The following is a 16274-nucleotide window of genomic DNA, read 5'->3' on the forward strand; positions in this document are numbered from 1 at the left end:
GCACGTTCTCCACTATGTAAATAAACGTTTTTGTTTTCTTTCAAAATGAAAAACTTAAAATAATGAAGTTAAATATAAAAGCCATAAATGGAAAATAATGAAAATTCAAAACAGAAAGCTTTACGAATTTACTTATTTTGATGGAGGATATAATTTTTTATTATTGATTATAGAGGTTTATTAGTATTATTAATAATAGTTTCATATTCAATGCAATATAATGTCTAAAGTTATTAGTATGTTTTTATTAACTATAAATTAAGATCCTTCAGAGGAGATATATAAATCATTAGTCTATAGTTTTATAATAACTTTTATGTTTACATTGTTAATAAAAAGAATATTTTGAACTTTTTAGTAATGTATTTTTCGTACGGTGACTTAGACTAAGGATTTATATCTCTTTTTGAAGGGTCTGGATTTAGTTAATACAAAAATATATTAATAGCTTTAGTAAAAATTGCAAGGAATATGTTGGTATAATTTTATTCTTAGAAATAAAATAAATAAATAATAACAAGTAAGCTTGTTGCCCAAATTTTGAAACGCATCTAAAAATACTACTGGGTTGTGAATAAGATTTTTGTTCACTATGATTGTTAGAGAAAGAATGATAAGCTAAACATGGAAAATTAGTATTTTCTCACATTAGAATTAAAATACAAACAATGTTTATAATAATAAACATTAAATATAAATATAATGTGGACAAAACATATTGAAAATTATTTCCGACCTTTCGCAAAAAAGAAAAGTTCAACATGATTATCCTAAAAATTAGGGAGGAAAAGATTCATTGTGAACTGAATGCATAATTTTTGCACCCTAAAATGCAAAAATTAGAAGCAGAAGTTGTTAAAGTAACAGAGTTTACAAAGATGTTTTCTGCTACAATTCCAATGTCTCTTACTTCCGCCACTCCTGCAAATGCCCCTCTATCTTTCTCCCGGCGCGTGGTTCCCCCCGGAAGCCGTTTTTCTCCGGTTTCACTCACTGGCATATCCTTCTCACGCGCTCCTTTCACGTTGAGGTGCTCTTCCCTAAAAAATTCTTCCCATCGTAAGTGTTTTTTTTCGTAATCTTGATCCCAGATTCCCACGTTAAATTGTAGGAAGAATGACAAAAGGTGACTATCTTTTTATAAAGATTTACTATTGTTCCATGTTTGAATACATTCTACTACGTCTGAATGGGTATTTTGTGGTGCTTTCACTCTTAAGGAAAACATGACAAATGGGTTAGTAGACTGATCATCAAGTCATAATCTTTTGGACTAAACATGTATGATGGATAATTTACTTTTTTTTTATTTTGCATTTGGTAAGGAACAAAGTTTGAAGAGGCTGCAAAGAAGGCGAATTTGATTCCTCTCTATCAGTGCATTTTCTCCGACCACCTTACTCCGGTCGTTGCTCACCAGATTTTGCTTGAAGACGATGATAGGGAGGCTCCAAGCTTTCTCTTTGAGTCTGATGAATTAAGTTGTGATGTGGTGAGTAAGCTTTTAGCAGTTTGATGATTTTGAGTTTGTGATATGTTTTACTTGAATTTCTTGATTGTAGGGGCGCTATAGTGTTGTTGGAGCTCATCCTGCAATGGAGGTTCTGGCAAAAGAAAACAAGGTTGCGATTATTGATCATGTAGCTGGAACTTTATCTGATAAAACGGTTGATGATCCTATCATGATTCCGAGAGAAATCTCAGAGGGTTGGAAACCCTATCTAATAGATGAACTTCCTGATGCATTTTGTGGTAAAATTCTCTGACTTTATCATCTTTTTTATAATCATGCATTAATGTTGGCTTTGTCATAGCATATCATCTTTCACTTTTGTTTTAGATACAAACTTTCTAAAGAAGAAAGATATATTGATAACTCCATTTACCCATATTATATTATAATATTATTATACAAACTTCTTAAGAAAGAATGATATATTGATAATTCCATTACCCATATTATATTATAATATTATTACATGTTTTGATTATAAATAGAATAGTACACTGATTTGGAAACTTCTATAGAACAATTCTACCATCGGATTTAATGGTGATGTAATTATTAAAAAGCAAAGTAAAATTTTGTAATTATAAAAAAAGTTGGAGAACCAATACTTTGTCTAAATCTATTACTGTCAATATATCATTACTTTGTAATTATAAACATTTAATTAAAAATTTACTTTGTTATGTAAATAATTTGAAATTTTTAATTCATTAATGTATTTAATTGAATAAACTGAAATATTGTTATTTCATTACAAACAATAACTGAAAATTTAATTACAAGGTATATTTTTTTCATATGTGTATCTTCCAAACACTTCAATAAAAAAAACGATTTTTATTTTAATTTTAATTAGAAAATGATCTATCTACTAAACTCAGTTTCAAACTTATGAAATCCATTCTATATCATTCCTATTTTATTCCGATAAAAATGGAATAATAAAACTAAAGCGTTTTTGCTATAATCCCAAATTAGCAAGTAGAAGAGTTGCGAAAATTAACTTTATTAACAAAGATTTTGTCTTATACCATAATAAAAATGATTTCTTAAAACATCTTAGAAGATAAGTTACTAAAATATGTTTATAACCACCTCTCAAAATAATCTAATTAATAAAATAAAGAATTTAATCATTTGAAATATAATAAATAACAAAATATATAACAATCACAAACATATTTCAAAAGATTAAAGTATATATAATAATTTCTTGGAGTCTTCTTTCTTCGTATAATACATCAAATTTTATTTATGTAGCAAACTATGAGTTATATCTAAATTAGTAAAATTTAATACAATATTTATATAGTAAATCAGAAAAAAAAAATATTAAAATAAGATGTTGAAATCAGCCAATCCAACACACATTATTAACTCATTACAAATTAAACAAAAATTAAGTCAGCTCGATTCAACCTAACGTCTGGTTTAGTCTATTGACTCATTTAAGAATGGTTTGTTATTTTAATTTCTTTTATATATTTGTACATTCAAATTTACTTTTTATAGTAATACAATCAAAGTATTTATCTATTTTATCAAATATTATTATAAAAATAATATTCAAAAATTAAAATATCAATTTATATGCAAACAAATAAATTAAACACCAAAACTAATCAAATATGATTTAATAACATTACAATAAAAAAAATCGAATTATCAACTTACATAATTAAAAATAATAAATAATTATAATAAAAATAATAAAAAATTTATTGGTGGTGAGTTACAATTCAACTCATCCTTTCTAGCTTAACCAATTTAATATGTGAGTTAAGTCAATTTAATTTATATTTAAAAAATTTTAATTTTTTCTAAGCCCCAACTTGAATTGAGATAGATTAACTCATAAGATTGAAACTCTATCTATATTTGTATAAATCGTACTACACCTTTATAATCCTTCTTGTTAATGTAATCATGGAAATATATCCAAATATACTAGTATTTTAAAAATCTAATTATATTAATCCTGCATAAGTAACTTTATTTAATACTCATAATTTATTTCACCATATCAACATATGCATTTTTTAAGTTATACAATGCCCTTTAAGAGATATTAAATTTGTTAAACATATAACTTTCTTAAAATCATGTAAAACTTAATTATAGAGTTTAATCTATTAGTGTTGCATTGTTTAGCATCTTCTCAAATCATATAGAAAATGGTCGAAACTTATAATTTATTAATTTAAGTCAATTTATAATGCTAGAAAAAACTAGTAAATGATTTGTTGTTAAACTTTATTTATGTGATATTTTGTTATCATCCATTGTTTGTGTTTTTAATTGCCTTGAGTTTTTTTCCATTCAATGTTTAATACAGTAACCGTAATCACTATAAATTCTATTTTCATAATATTTTACTATAACAAAGTAACATGCAACAGTAATATGAAGTAACATGCACTAACCATTCACACTCAAACAACGACACTCGTGTATTATTTTATTCTCATTTGGACTGAAAATAAATTACTGATTATTTTTTTTTCTACAATGGAAATACACCATACCATAATTTAAATTACTTCTTAATTATACATATTATAAAATGAATTAAAACACCTTTTAATTCATACTATGCATACAACATAACCAAATTAACCCTTTTCTATAAAATCCAATCTATAGAAACATGTTCTATCATCAAATCCATTTTTTTTTAAATTTAAATTATTTTAGTCAGTTTAAAATCAATGAAATATCTTTCAAAAAGAGCTAAAATAGTTATTTACGTACCCTACATTGATCAAACTTAGATAATTAAATTACCCATTTGCATATCAAAGTTTCACTCTTTATCCAAGCCTCATCGATAAAATAAAATAAATCAACATTAAATTACAAGTATTTTACAGAAAATCCATTACACCATCTACATAGAAATAACATCAAGACTAATACGTAAAATATTTATTTTTTCTAACCGTTAAAATAAAATACTATAAAATTTTAACGACCACTTAAAATAATTTAATTTAATCGAAGTGTACCAAATTATCAGAGACAAACAGTTTATTGAAAACAAAAAAAAAATCCTGAAGATTTGTATTTTCTGATTTTGATTTCTTTGGTTTAAGACGATTAAGAGATTTTGGTTTTGTAATTGATCCATTGTACATTAACTATTGAAGCTACTGTTCTAGGTGGTTGGGCAGGTTTTTTCTCATACGATACAGTTCGTTATGTGGAAAAGAAAAAACTATCATTTTTAAATGCTCCATCGAATGATAAGAACTTTTGGGACATGCATCTGGGCCTCTACGAGAGTGTCATTGTGTTTGACCATGTCGAAAAGGTACCTTTAAAAATGCTGTCCCAATGTTGGTATCTACCTTGGTAATTCTTCCATTTCTGATGTCGAAATTTGCAGTATATCCTCTTATCATTTCAACAAAAACTCGATTCACACACTTCTACAAAATGTTAGGATTGCATCATGTAATTGCATTGATATGGGTTGGTTGTATTTAGGACTAATTCATAACTGATAACAGAAAGCATATTTGATTCAATGGGTGAGGATTGATCGCTACTCCACGGTTGAGAGTGCTTACAATGATGGAATGGAAAAATTAGAAAAATTAGCTGCCAAATTACAAGATGTTAAAGCGTAAGTCATTTGTGTCTGTCGTTTCTCTCTTTGAAGATGTTCATGTTATGATTAAAATGGGTATTTCTCAGTCGAAGGCTGGAGCCAGGCTTTGTGGATTTACACACTCACCATTTTGGTCCACCTTTGAAGAAGTCGAGCATGACAACTGAAGCATACAAGGAAGCAGTCCTTCGGGCCAAAGAACACATTAATGCAGGGGATATTTTCCAGATTGTGTTAAGTCAGAGATTTGAACGAAGAACATTTGCTGATCCATTTGAAATTTACAGAGCACTGAGAGTTGTGAACCCAAGTCCATATATGGCCTATTTGCAGGTTTATTTCTGTGCATCCTACATTCAAGAAAGTTTTTTGTTTTTATTTTTCCTCTTCTGATGATTATGTATTTCCTAAACAGGCTAGGGGGTGTATTCTGGTTGCTTCAAGTCCAGAGATTCTTACTCGTATAAAGAAGGTAGAATTATGCACATCTATTTGATCTATAAAATAAATTAAACAAAATCATATTAGGTTTGCTAGATTAATCTGATTTTTTTAAATACAATTGGGGTATTAAGAATTTTTTTCATGAACAGAATAAGATTGTGAATCGTCCTTTGGCTGGGACAACCAGAAGGGGCAACACACCTGAAGAAGACGCGAGGTTAGAAGAAATGTTGCTGAAAGACGAAAAGCAACGTGCAGAGCATGTAATGTTGGTTGATTTGGGACGCAATGATGTTGGAAAGGTTTGTTATACATAGTCATTTTAGTGGATAATGCTATTAGAAAGTAATTTACTCCGACATTCTGAAAAGATGTTTTATTTGGTACTTGTGATAGTTCTGAAAAAAATGATGACTTTTTGTAGGTTGCAAAATCTGGTTCTGTGAAAGTGGAGCAACTTATGAATATCGAACGATATTCCCATGTTATGCACATAAGCTCAACGGTAAGTAAAGTGCTTGTTGGTATTGAACTAAGTGAGTATTGAATTGAGTGTTCATATTTCAGCATAAAAGTTTGATTATTTACTGCAGATAACGGGAGAGATGCAAGAACATTTGAGTTGCTGGGATGTGCTGCGTTCTGCATTGCCGGTTGGAACCGTGAGTGGAGCACCAAAGGTTAGTGTAAGTTTGAGGTGATTTTGGTTGAGATAGGAAGATTATCTAATGCAATGGATGGTGGATCGATGCAGGTGAAGGCGATGGAGTTGATCGATAAGATGGAGGTGACAAGGAGAGGGCCCTACGGTGGAGGATTTGGATACATATCTTTCTTTGGGGAGATGGACATTGCCCTTGCTCTAAGGACAATGGTAATTCCGACAAGAACGTATGACCGAAATCTCCACCAACGTCAGGAGTGGGTTGCTTATCTTCAAGCTGGCGCTGGTATTGTTGCTGATAGTGTTCCTGCTGATGAGTACCAAGAGTGTCAGAACAAAGCTGCTGCTCTTGCTCGTGCTATTGACTTGGCTGAGTCAGCTTTTGTTCATCATGGAATTCAAACATCTCCTCAATAATATACTCATAAGCAAATTCTTACTTCAACTTCCTGATTACAAACCTCATAAACCTCCAAATTTAAACTTCATTCAGATAGCTGTGTGTTCTTTAAATTCAATTTTCATTTGTGGAATGAAATTAGTTTCTTGTTCCAATCTATACGCATCACACTCTTGCACGCCAACATTCAATCATTACAACATCATGGCTATCTTTTTTAATTTTCACGCTGTGGTATGAATTTTATGCCATGATGTATACCTGAAGCTTTTGTTTTCCGCAAAATAGAATTCAGGTACTTTTGTAGAGTAGATTATTTAATGAATAATAGGAGGAAGACACACATTTATCTTTATTTATTTGAAACATGATATAAAGATAAAATAATAATAAAAGAGAACATTTATATACTTTTAAAAAAATAAAAATAAAAAATATAATATTAAATTAATGTAAAAAATTGTGTGTGAAAGTATTACTTTTTATACTTATTAAATAATGATATACATACATATTTATATACATTTAATTATTCTTTTTATCTTTCTCTTCTTATTACATTATATAACCTATAAATCTATATTTTTACTCTCATGTTTATATTAAGTGTTGAAATACTTTTTTTTCATCCATGAATCATTTTTCTACTTAATTATCTATATTACAGCTCATGAAAAAAGGTAAAAGAGTTGTGACAGATGTATCTCACGTATAGATCGAATTGACACTATTTATTTATATTTAATTTACAATTATATTAATTTAATCAAAACATTACACTGATTTAACTAAAATGTTACGGTGTAGAAAAAAAAATTACGACACCATATCTCTCCATCATAATCAGAAAATAATTGATTTTTCATTATCACAAGGTTGATGATGATTATAAAGATTTTAGAAGGTCTTATGTAATGCTTGGATGTGTTACAATTTACACATTGGTTCATATATGAAATTAACAAATAATTATAATAATTTTTAACTTGTAAAAGTGCAGAATAGATATATCCACATGGAGGTGTATGTTTATCATTTCTTAAAGAAAAATTGTGATTGCTCAGTTCTATAACTCATCCGGATGACAATAAATATTTCCTATTAATTAATAGCATTTAAAAACAAATGTTAAATCATTTATATATTTAATACAAAAATAATTTGGTAACAATATATATGTTTTTCGTTAAAGTTGCATGTTCTTTATATATTTTTTGTTTTAAAACCAGAGACGTATTTTGTATATACGACTTTGATTTTTACTTTTTCAAACATTTATTCTAAAATGTATTTTTAGTTCTTAAAATACAATCATATTTTGATTTTATCTCTTAAAGAAATTTTGCTTAGTTTTTTTGTATCTAAAATAAATTTTCATTTAACTCGGTTGGTTGTTATTCGTCCTTGTATTACGATTTAATTTTCTTTATCTATCTTTTTTTATTTAGTTCTGAATATTATATAAAGTAATTACAATATCCACTTTAATTTATTTTAATGAGTACAACTCGTTTAATGATAGTCAACACATATGAACAAGCCTCAATAGTTAACTTTTAAGAAATGTTGTTTGGCAAATTCTCTTATTTTTCATCCATTGCATTCTTATGCTTATAAAGCTGTCAATTAAAAAAAAGGAAAGAAAGAAAGTGAAGCCTAATGCGAATTTGTGAAACATTTACATTGAAATGACATAGGATATGATCTGGCTTACCGTTTCCAGATACTAAGCTCAATTTTCATAAATGGAGGAGAAACCTCGGTTTGTTTCAAAAAATGAGCATTACCGCTACAACAGATAACCCATCATCTAACTTAAAATCAGAGTACCTCCCATTACACGAGGTTACATCGCTTCCAAGAAGCTTTACATTAATTAGTACAAGCGTGGTTAGCTGATCTACAACGCAAATCCGCTATGGCTGAAACTAGGATAAGAACACTGGTGCTATTAAATACGCAGAATTCCCCTAAGTGCAAAAGGTTTACCTTCCCCGAACACTAGCAGGGGATTGACCACATCTCTCACTGCCAATATCATCATCTACTTCACTGCTATCTAAACAAATTCCATTCTGGTTCACGCTCAGTTCAGAACTAGCATTACTGCTTGTGGCATGTGGAGAGCCTGAAACACTGATTGTTCGGCCATGATGAGATCCAGACCTCACGCTATACAAAGAAGATGCAGGAATATTTGTCATCAATGGCCGTAAATTGCCTGGAATGGTTCTCCTTATATCCTATTCAACAGATAAAACAATTAAAATCATGATGTCCGGTGAAGGCACTAAATAAGAAAATTGAATTACAGCACGCATCAAGAACAGATGATTAGCAATTATAAAAAATTATTTATATGCACGTATGGCATGGTAAGTTATTTTCATCAGGAAAGACACTAAATAGGATGCAGAGAGGATGTTCACCATATGCCTAATCGCCATATCCAACGACTTCTTTGAAAGTGTTCTTCCAAAACCTGAGCTATCTGGAGATGAGGTTGACTTGCCGGACAGATTACTACGCGGAGAGTTTTTGTCATCAATCATTGGCGGTGCTAGTTTTCGCATATTTATTACCCTCTCAACCATTCTGTTGCCCATTACAACGGGACTGACATTGTCATTTACTTTGGAGCGCCCACGACTAACTGCCGGCATAGAGTTTCCACTGATATGAACAACACCATTGGAAGTCCGTCCTCTTGAAGGAGAGCATGACTGTCGCCTGGGTCTTCCACTAGAAGAAGGCTCAACAGATGAAGACCGAGAAGTTGGTGCGCCAGGTCTGCCCCTAGTTGCTGACAGAGGCCTATCAGGTAATGTTGTTCTCAAATTAGGTGGGGCATCAAGTGAAAAGCCTGGCATGTCAGACGGCTTCCATGGTCTTGATCTCACTGTTGGTGAACTGCCACGGGATGGTACTGCTGGCTGCCTTGAGTTCACAGGAACTGGCTTTCTTGTTGTCAGAGGAGTTGGCTGCCTTGACGTCACAGTACTTGGCTTGGGGCTCAAAGAAGCTTTAACTGAAGAAGCAGATATGATGGGTTCATTTGATGGTAACGAGGGTCGCCGGGTTGGGGTAGATGCTCTTGATGTGGACCTGGATGGAGGTAAAGTGGGTCTGCTAGTAGGCGTAGAAGATCTTGCAGCAGATCTTGACATGGGCGTAGAGGATCTTGAAGGAATTGTGGATTTAGCGGCTGGGACTGGAGTCTTAGCGGCAGAACTCAAAGGCTTTGAGGTAGAAACTGCAGGCTTGGTTGTGGAAACTGTGTTCTTGGATGCAGCTGCCATGGACCTAGTTGAAGGTAAGGTGGACCGTGTAGGTGTTGAAGGTCTTGATGATTTTGAAGATGCAGTTAGTGTAGGGCGCCCAGAAGGAGTTCCAGGTCGTGATCCCGGACCCCCTGATGATGAAGGCCTCCTGGTTCCCCCACTTGAAGAGCTCAACCCAGGAGAAGAAGCAGGTTGTTTAGATACAAAATTAGTCCTCCCAGCAGGCTCTGACTGATGATTTGCTAACTATAACCACAAGGAAGGAATAAAAAAATATTGAAATCCTGACACTAACAACAGCCAAGCCAATTCTCACTGAGAGAGAGATCAGTGACAACAACAATCAAAGAGCGTTATCATTTTTATCATCATATAAAGTTTAATAAAAATAATGGACAATTTACCTGAATCTAAAAGTCTTGATACATATTCAACGCAATGTGAATCTTAGAAGTTAGACCCACTTGAAGAGTAATAATAAAGACATTATATTTCAACAGACCCCAACCAAAGCATGTTGTGGAAAATATGTAAACAATGTAATATGACGAAAAGCTATTTTCATATAGGCCAAGGGCGTTATTTTTACGAGAGGCAGAAAATGATAACAAATCATATCTAGTAAGTCATCACTAACCCAAAATATTGATCACGTGTTAAGCATATCAACTACTTTTGCTGAAAGTCCAGACCACATTCATCATGTATACAGCATAATAATAATGATAAAATTTCTAAGACCAAAAATTACAAGGAAAAGTAGCACTCCATTTTCAAACCAGACATAAAAAGACATTACCCACTATGAATAAAACAAATCACATAATCTGAAAGCTTCACTGAAATGCTTACCCTGGATTTTAATGCTACAGGACGTGTGGTTGGAGTACCAAGCTGACTCATAACAGTCTTCCGACTTTCCATTTCCAAAGAAGGGAAAAGAGGAGTACCAGGAGGAGTGAGAAGCCTGAAACAAATTAAACATACTAAGCATCAATTTTAATAACACTATAATATGTTCTCATATATAAGCAAAAGAAGTTATCTTCCCACAAATTGAGGAAATCAGTTAATGCATTAAATTTTACTAATCTCTTAATATTTGTCTTTCTAAAATGGTGGTATCGTAAAACAAAAAATACTTATTATGGTAGCATAACCAAAAGTCAAAAAATTAATTATAGTTAAGATACTTTAGGATAAATATCACTAAATGAAATACTAGTTAAAATTTACCTGTATTTGAGAACAAGAAAATTGTGACTTTTTTTCTTATAAATGAGAACAGAGGTAGTAATAATTTATTTGGCTTTACTTTGCATTTTGAGTCACAGTTAGAACAAAGTCCTCAATAAGCAGTACTGAATAGATGGGGGGAAATTAAAGAGGTAAAATGAATCAAACTTCTTCCATAAATGAAATCAACTTTTAGGTCACAACTAGTGGAAATATTAGATGAGGGAGCTTACAAAAAATTTACAGGTGTGCAAGTAAATTTCAACTTAGGAGAGATATTTTACTCTTTTATCTCATTAATTCCTTATAGTTCATCCACATTGACTCTTAAAAATCGAACATGCTATTTGGTTACATAAATAGCAATTGAACTAAAAGATAAATAAATTATCATTATCAGTAAACACAGAAACAATAGAATTTAAAATATTATATATATATATATATATATATATATATATATATATATATATATATATATATATATATATATATATATATATTGTAAGGGATTCTTGCACCTTTTTTATATGGGTGTCTCTTTAGGTCAGATTTATATTAGGAGTTCTACATCCTAATACAATCCATTAGTAGCAAGTGTCATTGATTACATTTTACAAATTGTTTTTGTGAAACTTCTTCAAACAACCATTATATGTTAAGGCAAAAGTACTAGAAGTAAAACTAAAAGAAATGTTATTATAAACAAAAAATAATTACATTCAACTAAAATATTGAAATTATCCAAATATATTTTGCATCATGATCTTCTCTTTTATTTGATAATATCAAGGTAAAAAAATACTACATCATTAGTTCATGCACCCAGGTCTTGAGGATTTTGTTTATGCATTGAAGCAAACCATACTATGTTTCTTACATTCTCTTTTTGTCTTTTACTGAGGACATAGGAGAACAAGCTCAGCCCCATGGTACCAAATTTGTTTAGAGAAGTTTCTATCATCAGAGGCTACAATCAAATTGCAAGGTGTGGGAATTGAGTCCCACACTAGAAGTATGTTTCACCTAAGCTAAGTTTATTATCAATAGCTATCCATATCTCTCACAGATGCAATCAAGCAACTTGGAACTTAGGTGATGAGGAAACCAGAATTTCACAGATTGCCTAGGATTCTAGTGTGGGGTAAGGTGTTGACCTCTGTAACCACAAAAGCTAGCTCTCATGGTGTAGTTCTCTGAAAGTTTTCATCAAATACTAGCTGCGGTGTTGTTTAAATCAAAAGGTGTTGTTTAAATTAAAAATGAAAACCACATAGAGTCAAGGACCATTACAAGAAAAGGGGCATATATTTCATACTTATATAAAATATGGTACAAAAAAATGTGTACTATTAACCAACAACGAGCAGGAAATGCTCTAGAAACACAATGAGTGAGGAGTTATAAAGATGTTAAGAACTAGTGAAACCTCAAACCTTTCTTGTGCATGAGCTAGTGTGATTAGGGTCGTGCCCATTAATGGTGCCCTCTAGAAGGTCACCATATTGGGATGTCATATAGTCATACAACAAAAATTCATTATTGCACAAATATACACATGGAATCAAAATGCTACTAGAAGGGTACAACTTACCAGTCATAGTCATTCTTATCATTCTCCGAATTGAGAAAATCATCAACACCAGTCTTTCTCACAGGAGCCGGTGTAGACGAAGAAATGTTAAATATGGGATTTGAGCTGGCATTCAACCCTGCAACCATGAAACATGCAACATAACAAGCAGAAATCTAAAACAACACAATCATTTTCTAGTTCTTCATCCACTTAGACCAACAGACACAAATTCACATACTCGTCTCAGTTCACTAAAACATTGCAAATAACAAATCCTCTAAAACCTCAAAACCAAAAACACTTAAAAAAACTTGTGAGCATACCGAGAGGTGCATCGAACTCCTCAGAGCCATTAAGAAGAAGATCACTCCGTTCCTTCTCCCGTTTCTTCATCTCCAGAAACAATGCTAGCTCCTCCTCCTTATCCTTCATCACTGAAGTTCTAAAACCCCCAAATTGCTGCTCCCTCCGCTTCAGCGCAGAGTGCATTTGCGACTCCTGAGTCCTGAAACCCCTATTCATCCCCACAATCCAAACTACAGGAACCCTAAATTTCCAACAGAAAAACCTAACAGTTTCTCGCTCACCTAACAGAGAAACACAGACAACCACGATTTCCTACCCAGAGAACTCTACAAAAGCCACAAAGAAAGAAAGTGGCTGAATCTCTCACAAAGTTCAAATCTCAGCAAGAAAAACAAATCGCTCGTCTCTAGAACTAAACGACATTGTCATAAAGACATAAAAAAAAAAGAACCACCCTCTAGAAAACGCCAACGTCGCGTGGAGAAGGTAGGAGCATGAAGCGCGTGGGAGAGAGAGACCGGAAAACGGGGAGGTTGAGTTTGACGGTGGAGAGACAGTGGCTGTGAGTGGTAATATGAGTAACTGTTGAGATGCAAAATTGGGAATATATTGTAGATAGGACACAGTAAAGATGTTGGTTCCTATTGGTTTGATGCCACGCTTCATGGTTCAGTGGATAATCACTAAAATGCCCCTCTCTTAGGACTTCTATTTTGAATTTTAGCAACGGTGACTTTGGTCAGAAGCCATGCACTGTCCCCAATTTGAATATTTTAATGAGTTCATATTTATTGCTTAAATTAATCATATCACAGAAGAAAAATATACATTATTATTATTATTTATTTTTTAAATGGAAAACGTATGAGAAACAGTGGTCTCTTTTTGGTATACTCCAATTATATTAAATTTTCCTAATTTTTCTAGCATTAATTTATTTTTCAGATTTTCCTGTTTCAAACATTTTTTTTCCTTTTGTGTAACATAGCAGCACAAATTGTAGTTTAAGATTAAAATAGAAGAGAGAACGGCAATGTTCCATCAAAATAGTCAATTAGATTATTTCTTTAACTTATAAAAGTAAATATAGTTCCATGTGTACTAATTTTTCAGTATGTCTGGAGTGAAACATCCAAAAGCTGTTATTATTTTCATTCTAAAATAGAACACTAGTACAAAACTAAGGCATTTTTGTGCACACATATGTCTTCAACTTTAATATTTTAATAGTTTGATAATTATATTTTGAACTAATAAATTCTATCATAAAAATATTATTTACTTTAATGAACAATGTCACGTGAAATTTTACTTTGTTTAGTATAGTGACATATATAAGAAAAGTTTAACATTAGCTTAAGGCTTCTGTTAAAAATACACTCCAGGTAACTATAACAAATCAAAGTTTAAATTTAATTAGTTTTTGTTGTTATAATTTTCTCATTTAGAAAAACTTAACTTTGATCTAATTCTTAATTTTTTATGTTTTTTAAACTTTTAATTGCTTAAGTCATTATTTTGATAATATCTTAAGTACACATCTTGTATTGATATTAAATTAGTCAAAATAAATGAAATAAAATTTATGCAAATCATTTTTTTTTTCAAATAGAAAAATTGAAATAAAGAGAAAAAAACTAAAATCATTAATAAGAAATCAGTCAAATTAATACTATAAAAAATATTTTAATAAAGGAATACTTTTTGGTTAGGTTGCAAACTTAACTCCTCAAATGGGAGATAGAGATTTTTGAAAGTATAGGAAAATGAATGAAGAATAAGAGATGTTTTTTAATTTCAAAAGGTAGAGAGAATGAAACTTATGAGATTGTTATAATGTTGTCTACTTTGCTAAGCTTAAACATTCTTTTTGTTTTGTACTCAAAAATTAATATTTTCAGTTCAATTTTGAAGCAAAACTTTGACTTCTAAATGCAACAACTCAAATTACTATTTTTCACCTCATTGTTTTAATAATAAATATTAAACAGTTCATTTATAATATATATTTTGAAATAACCATTTTCACCTATATATTAAAATAATAAAAATATATTGTAATGATAGATATATATTATAAGTTGTTATCTACTGTGAAAATTTACATAACCGAAGAGGGTATTTTGTTTTCTACCGTTGTATAAAATAATAAGTTAAAAAATTATCATTACTAAAACTATATAGATTAACAACAAATGTTTTATAAATTATTTAATGAACTAAAATAATTTATGTATTTTCTTTTCTGATCAAACATTATAATTTATATTAGAGTAAATAATTGATTTAATACAATAAATGTTGATATATTTCATTTTTAATATAATAAAACAAAAATTTTAATTTTAATTTTAATTCAACAAATTTATATTATTAATCTTAACTACTTAATATATACAATTATCTTAAAAATTTTACCCACGTTAAATGAATTATTATAAACAGTGAATTAATAAAAAAGTTTTTTTTTCATATTCAGTAAAACAAATACAACACATTAAATTTACCTTTGTATAATTTTAACATTATCTTTTCAAACTAATTTTGTTGGAATAAATGTTAATATATATATATATATATATATATATAATTACACCTATATATTAAATTATTTATCAGTATAATAATAGTTTTAGATAAAATAGAAATATAAATTAAGTCATAGTTAATTAGGTTTTAAGTTTTTTATAAATTTATATATTTTCAGTTCAGTTTCTATTTATTTTACTTTATTGAATATTCAACATTATTATAATTTTCAACTAAATCCTATCATTTATTTTTATGGTAGTTGAGTGATATAAATGAATTTTTGTCTTCTCATTTGCTTACTTGTATGTGTTAAAAGTGATAAGATTTTATGATTGATATAAAATGATAATGTCTATAAACATGTTATCTAATACATTTTTAATTAAAATAATAAAAATTATTTATTATTTTATATTAATTAAAAATTTATTTATATTACATACAAAATCTTATAATTTTTAATTGGAAAGACAAATAAGTAATAAGTAAGATGTCGAAATAAAATAATTATTATATTACTTAATTAATAGAAAATTTATTTGAAGACTCGATTACAAAATATTAAATAAAAATATTTAATGAAAAATTGATTAAAATATAAAATTTATCAAAATTAAAAATATAATTACACATTAAATTCAATTTCCTTTGATAACAATAAAAAATTTACTATCTCATTCAATTATAAAGAATTATATCTTTGTAAGAACAAATT

At 29.9% G+C, this 16274-nt stretch overlaps 2 protein-coding genes across 2 annotated transcripts; one reads left to right on the forward strand and one right to left on the reverse strand.

Moving 5' to 3' along the window:
- The first annotated feature begins 830 nt into the window (after window positions 1-830).
- On the forward strand, window positions 831-6713 carry LOC108327649 (anthranilate synthase alpha subunit 1, chloroplastic). The gene is made up of 11 exons (XM_017561334.2): window positions 831-1059; window positions 1326-1492; window positions 1563-1749; window positions 4669-4820; window positions 5020-5135; window positions 5207-5453; window positions 5536-5592; window positions 5714-5866; window positions 5989-6069; window positions 6158-6244; window positions 6319-6713. The coding sequence occupies exons 1-11, from the start codon at window positions 831-833 to the stop codon at window positions 6643-6645; spliced, it is 1803 nt and encodes a 600-aa protein (XP_017416823.1). The 3' UTR covers window positions 6646-6713.
- Window positions 6714-8391: 1678 nt separating this feature from the next.
- LOC108329025 (uncharacterized) lies at window positions 8392-13761 on the reverse strand. Its single transcript, XM_017563003.2, has 5 exons — window positions 13045-13761; window positions 12740-12857; window positions 10762-10876; window positions 9058-10155; window positions 8392-8871 (listed from the first exon to the last, which is right to left on the reverse strand). The coding sequence occupies exons 1-5, from the start codon at window positions 13241-13243 to the stop codon at window positions 8614-8616; spliced, it is 1788 nt and encodes a 595-aa protein (XP_017418492.1). The 5' UTR covers window positions 13244-13761; the 3' UTR covers window positions 8392-8613.
- Window positions 13762-16274: the final 2513 nt, after the last annotated feature.

The sequence above is a fragment of the Vigna angularis genome, chromosome 2 (assembly GCF_016808095.1).
Source record: "Vigna angularis cultivar LongXiaoDou No.4 chromosome 2, ASM1680809v1, whole genome shotgun sequence".
Lineage (NCBI taxonomy): Eukaryota > Viridiplantae > Streptophyta > Magnoliopsida > Fabales > Fabaceae > Vigna > Vigna angularis.